The sequence below is a fragment of the Musca autumnalis genome, unplaced genomic scaffold (assembly GCF_047663935.1).
Source record: "Musca autumnalis isolate F117 unplaced genomic scaffold, ASM4766393v1 scaffold_2, whole genome shotgun sequence".
Classification (NCBI taxonomy): Eukaryota; Metazoa; Arthropoda; class Insecta; order Diptera; family Muscidae; genus Musca; species Musca autumnalis.
Genome location: NW_027411755.1, coordinates 179,337,520 through 179,342,656, shown reverse-complemented (window position 1 = coordinate 179,342,656; position 5,137 = coordinate 179,337,520). Strand labels below are relative to the sequence as shown.

At 34.6% G+C, this 5,137-nt stretch overlaps 1 protein-coding gene across 2 annotated transcripts; it reads left to right on the top strand.

Moving 5' to 3' along the window:
* Nucleotides 1-402: 402 nt before the first annotated feature.
* On the top strand, nt 403-4,484 carry LOC141393226 (alpha-sarcoglycan-like). 2 transcript variants are annotated; one of them, XM_073966190.1, is made up of 5 exons: nt 403-1,180; nt 1,240-1,674; nt 3,352-3,462; nt 3,561-3,701; nt 3,762-4,484. In XM_073966190.1, the coding sequence occupies exons 1-5, from the start codon at nt 591-593 to the stop codon at nt 3,871-3,873; spliced, it is 1,389 nt and encodes a 462-aa protein (XP_073822291.1). In that variant the 5' UTR covers nt 403-590; the 3' UTR covers nt 3,874-4,484. The 2 variants fall into 2 exon arrangements, with proteins under 2 accessions (XP_073822291.1, XP_073822293.1); XM_073966192.1 differs by lacking the exon at nt 3,352-3,462 and having other exon boundaries at nt 406-1,180.
* The last annotated feature ends 653 nt before the right edge of the window (nt 4,485-5,137 follow it).

Genomic DNA, 5,137 nt, shown 5'->3' with positions numbered 1-5,137 from the left:
CAAACATAAATCAACAAAAAACTGAACACAGATGATTAACTGTTTTCAGGAAGAAGAATTGCTAGTGCTTGCTAGAAGAAATTTGTCCAGCAAGAATTTGCAAACTCTTAGTGAAAGAACTGTCAAAATGTCTCTCTCGAATCGCTCCCTTTTGCTGGTTTTTTGTGTTAGCAGACGACTTCCAGCAACAATTGGAACAAGTTGTTACAAATTTTAGGGTAACCAGACGGACCTAATGCAAGCAATTGAATGTCTCGACATTTAAAAAACATGGCAACACCGTCATTTTTGAGTGGTTTGACCGTTATGTTGTTCTCTGTTTATGTCTCTCAGTTGGCAAATTCATGTAAACAATTTGCGTTCTCTTATCCCCACTCTGTCAGTTGGCTCCAAAATACGCCTGCCACCCACCAAATTTCTTTCAGATACACACAGCTAACACATTTTTTGTGCTGTCGTAATTTGCAAAAATTATATCTTTAAACAACAAAGTGAATAAAAAACTATTAAAATAAAGTGTTGTATTTATCCTTAAAATGCCTTCACATTAAAACAGAAGATAAATAGAAAATTAAAGACCAATACTAAAAATGTTATTTAAATCCAATATATTTTTGTGGCATCAGCCAACGACCTTGCTTTTATTAGGCTGTTTGTGTGCTGCGACCTCGTACGGTCAAATCGTGGGTCAAGCATCCGTTGGCGAGCTGTATACCTTTAAAATTGAACCGTCCATGTTTAATTGGACACATCAAGTGATTAACGAACAATTTCGTTATACGCCATCGTTAAAATCATATCCTGATTTACCTTCATGGATGCGTTACATGTATAGCCATGAACATCATGCCGGCTTTTTGTATGGTACACCACCTGCCCGCTTGGCTGGAAAGAAAATCACTTTGGAAATTGTGGCATTAAATAAGCAAAACTATGAAACAAGGACAGCTAGATTGGATATAACAATTGCGTCGAAATCACATTCTCCGAATGTGGTGCAAATGAAAATCGATAATTTAAATTGGGTACATTTAATGGATCCAGGGCGTGTGGAAAATTTGCGTAATATATTCCGCAAAGATCTATGGCCAGAAAGTGAAGCAGATTTGAGTTTAGTTTTTATGGAATCAGCAGTGAATATGGGTGGACGTTTGCCGTTAAGGCCACAACAACATGAGGGGTAATTATGGTGATAACATTATAAAATACGTGTTAACCAATTGCCTTTTTTTCTTGCAGTGTCATTGTCCACTTGGGAAGCTTTGCCAAGTTTTCTGACCGTCTCAATCAACTGCAGGAGGAAGTTCGTCCCCTTTATAAATTACCCTCTTGCACGTATAAACGCACCTCGGTACAGAAAATATTTGAAAATGTTGGTTTTAAGTTGGATTGGTGTGCCTTTAAAATGGTAGGCACCACTGATTCGGCTCCAGAAGTTTTACATCACAATCATGATGCTAATGGAAATAACAACAATAATAATAGAGTTATTGGTCAAAGCGAAATGTTAAATTTGAAGAGGCGTACCGACCGTTGGCATGGCATGGCTAAAGAAGATGTTCCCGTTAGGAATTATATTGATGAATTTGCATTTGCCTTTGCAATACCAACCGTGTTATTTGGTCTACTTTGTGGTATACTAACGGCTACACTGTGTTTCCGTCATCAGAAATTGTAAGTAAATACTCTTTATTGCGACATCGGCTTCCTTATTTCTGATCTCCTATTTTAAGAGATTCGGTGGTGTTGGGAGAACACTTGAGCATCTATATTTAGGCACTAGGGTGCCATGTATTTCAACAACTTTTTGGAATGGAAATTTTACGAAAGTGCACTTCACATCGATGTCCCTCCCATTCGAATGGTTGTTTTTGTAGCAGCATTTAAACCTTCGTAGAAGAATAGGTTTAATGCTGGGTTGGTACGAATCCGGTACGAAAGAACCCGCTGCCGTGGGATTCGAATAGTAGGCGTCTCAAGTGTTATGTACTTATTTATCTAGTTCTTGTCAAGTTGACCCTCAATACTCCCAAGTCATCATTGATTAACAGCAATCCTTGGGTGACACCAGCCTCATTGAGAGGGATTGGTACGTCACCAGTCACAGATAATTTGTAGTATTTTTCAAAGCATTCCCGTGATGAAATTCGATTCTCCTCCACCAAGAAGTCGACTATGAATAGTGGAAAAATGTGGTGAACATTGATTTACTTGAAGCTTTGGTTCATGAAGTCAAACTTTCCAAAGAGGTACTTCAAAAACTAACTGGATTTCTCTGCCAAGTAATAGCCGGTTTATATTATTACTTTTGTCGGGGTCACCTTCTTTATGAACATTTATTTGACGTATACTCAGGGGAATTCACATTTGAAACCCAGTTGGTTGGTTAAACCCGGTTATATATTAACATACTATTAGATTCATAAGGAAAGTTGAAGAAAGTATCTTCATTTACCCAAGAGGGATTACTAGGGATTTCTCACATTTTTTATTTAAAGATGTCGTGGAGACACCAAAAATTAAATGAGCTCCAAAGGCTTATTATTAATCGTCGGTCTCCTCAAAGTTAGACCCTTAAAATACGTTTAAATTTTTTTATTATCGTCTCCATCAGCATACTGCCCGACATCATCACCTCTGGACGGAGTACTTTCATTAACCACCGGGGAACCAAATTGCTAAAATATCAGAAATCCAGCAAATTTAAACTGCCTAAATCTTCGCCTTTTCGGATGGCAGAAGGGATTTTGCTGGACAATTAAAACAAATTTCGCAGAAGAGGAGGTATCACCACAGTTTACGATTTATGAAACAGGAGTCGAGTATCTAACTAAAGTTCTTCACTTGTTCCCAATGGACAGTCAAGGATGTGGACAAAGGTGAATCGTATAAACCGGTTTAGAAATTTAGATGCAGAATGTTAAAGCTTCGTAGAATTGAACAGAGAGATCATAAAGTGGGGTGAAATCTGCGGAACTTTCTAGCATATACTTTTCCTGAATTGCACCATGTCCAGATGACCTTACTTATTTATGCAGGTGGTAGCACAATCGCGATTTCTACTCCGATCGTTGATGACGTCTGTTAGGTCCTTTTAGGGCCCTTTTTATTTGATCGGAAGTATGAACATAACCATCACTAAATCTAGGGCACAGCTGTTGATAGCGACGGGTCGATGATTTTTGCATTTAAATTAACATGTATTTTATTTTTAATTATGTATTTTTATTTTTAATTTTTTAGTTTAAAAATTTATTTTTTTAATTAAAAAAACATTTTATTTTTAAATATATAATTTTGCTTATTCGAACGTTTATTTCCTTTTTATTATTTTTTTATATTTCATTTTAGACATGATCCAAAATCTGAATTCTTTTTTGATAATATTTTCCACATTTGTGAAGAAGAATGTTTAGAATCATCACATGGTTCCGATAGTGAATCGAAACAAGATCGTGAAAGGTGATAATTTTTTGTTATTATTTTTTCTTAATAATACTGCAATATATGGAAATATTTTATAACACTAAAAACGCATTTTAAACTCCTTTATTTTTCAGCTATAAGGAAACATATCCCACGACATCATCAACGGTACAAATGGTGCAGTATTCCGATACAAATTCTCAGCCAGTTACCACTCTAAAGAGTCTCAAAGATCCCAATTGTTTGTTGGATAATACGAGTGTTCGATCGCAAAGGTATGTTAAGACATATTTCATTTAAAAATGCATATGCAATAACTATAAAACTATTTTTAGCCCCACCAGTTTCTATCAAACGGATAGTCCATCCAACACTTATCTAAGGCCCAAACCTCCACCATATAAAGGCGGTACCTTAACACGCAGCAGCGGTGGTGTCGATATATGACAACCAACATCTACTAGTCCACGCATTTTGTACTGTTAAGTGGATAAAGTTAAATTCAAAATCAAGAGGAATAAATATGATGATTGTATTTATCTCTAGACATCAAATTTAGCATATTTAGCATATTTTTCAAAAATGGAAAAATTCTGATATTATTACATTATTTTGAATATGTAAAAAAAGTATTTAAAATCATCCAAATATACCAGAAATCAATATGAATTTTGAAAAATATGCTAAATCGGATATCTATTTATCACGGATTACCATTTTTTATATCAATATTCACAATAAAGGGTATCAATAAAATATTAGAACAATGTATGTAACTCTTGTGCCAGACACTGAAAATAACACATGAAAATTTTCTAGCTTTTAGGAGAGAGCGGAGGTGAAGGTGCTCCCTTTCTCCCTTCTTATCCCTAAACACAAAATATTTTCATGAAAATTTTCATAGTCTGGCATAAGACTATATCATCGCATATCGTATACATATGTATATCAAAAATTTATTGTATTCATGGTAGATGTTAATATGTAGTCTTTACTGAGGAAATATTTAATCAATTTTATAATAATCAAAAATAAAACAAATAATTGCTTGAAAGTGATAAGCCTAAATTTTTCTCTAAAATTATTGGAAATTATGAAAAATTATTAGAAGTCTGTCCACAGATTGTTTTCAAGAACAAACGTTTTTATAGCTACCTACATACATTGTATGTATGTGGGTTTTGCATCCCAGCACATTTTCGTTTTACCACCATCACTTTCAATACTTTTATTCTCAGGTAAATAAATATCAAATATCTTCCTTCTTGCAAACTAGGCGAATGACGAATGTACATTCCAAATACAAACACACTTTCCCTCATTCCTTTTGTGGATGGAACAACTATTTTAAAATGCATATTTTTACCATATGGAAAAACAGCTTGTTCTCATTTTTTACTACCTGAACACACATATGTACATACAAGGGATTCTTTTGTATTTGTGTAAAGACATACTGTGTTTGTCAGGCCTGCATACATAATTCTCAACCTTGAAATAAGGATTAAGATTATCGCAAATAACAACAAACTGTACAAAGTATAGCAATAAGAAGACAAAAATACTGGTACTTAAAAATTTCAAGACCTTTAATACCCCATTTGCACTTAACCGGATTTAATAACGCCACAGGATATCAAATGTCAATTCCATAGCACAAACGTCAAATAAATCCTCATAAAAAGGTTACCCCAAAAAAAAAGCTCCAATG

Coding starts and splice junctions, on each gene's coding strand:
- LOC141393226 (XM_073966190.1), top strand. CDS start 591: ATGTTATTTAAATCCAATATATTTTTGTGGCATCAGCCAACGACCTTG. Junction 1,675..3,351: donor TGTTTCCGTCATCAGAAATT/GTAAGTAAATAC, acceptor ATTTCATTTTAG/ACATGATCCAAAATCTGAAT. Junction 3,463..3,560: donor TCGAAACAAGATCGTGAAAG/GTGATAATTTTT, acceptor TTTATTTTTCAG/CTATAAGGAAACATATCCCA.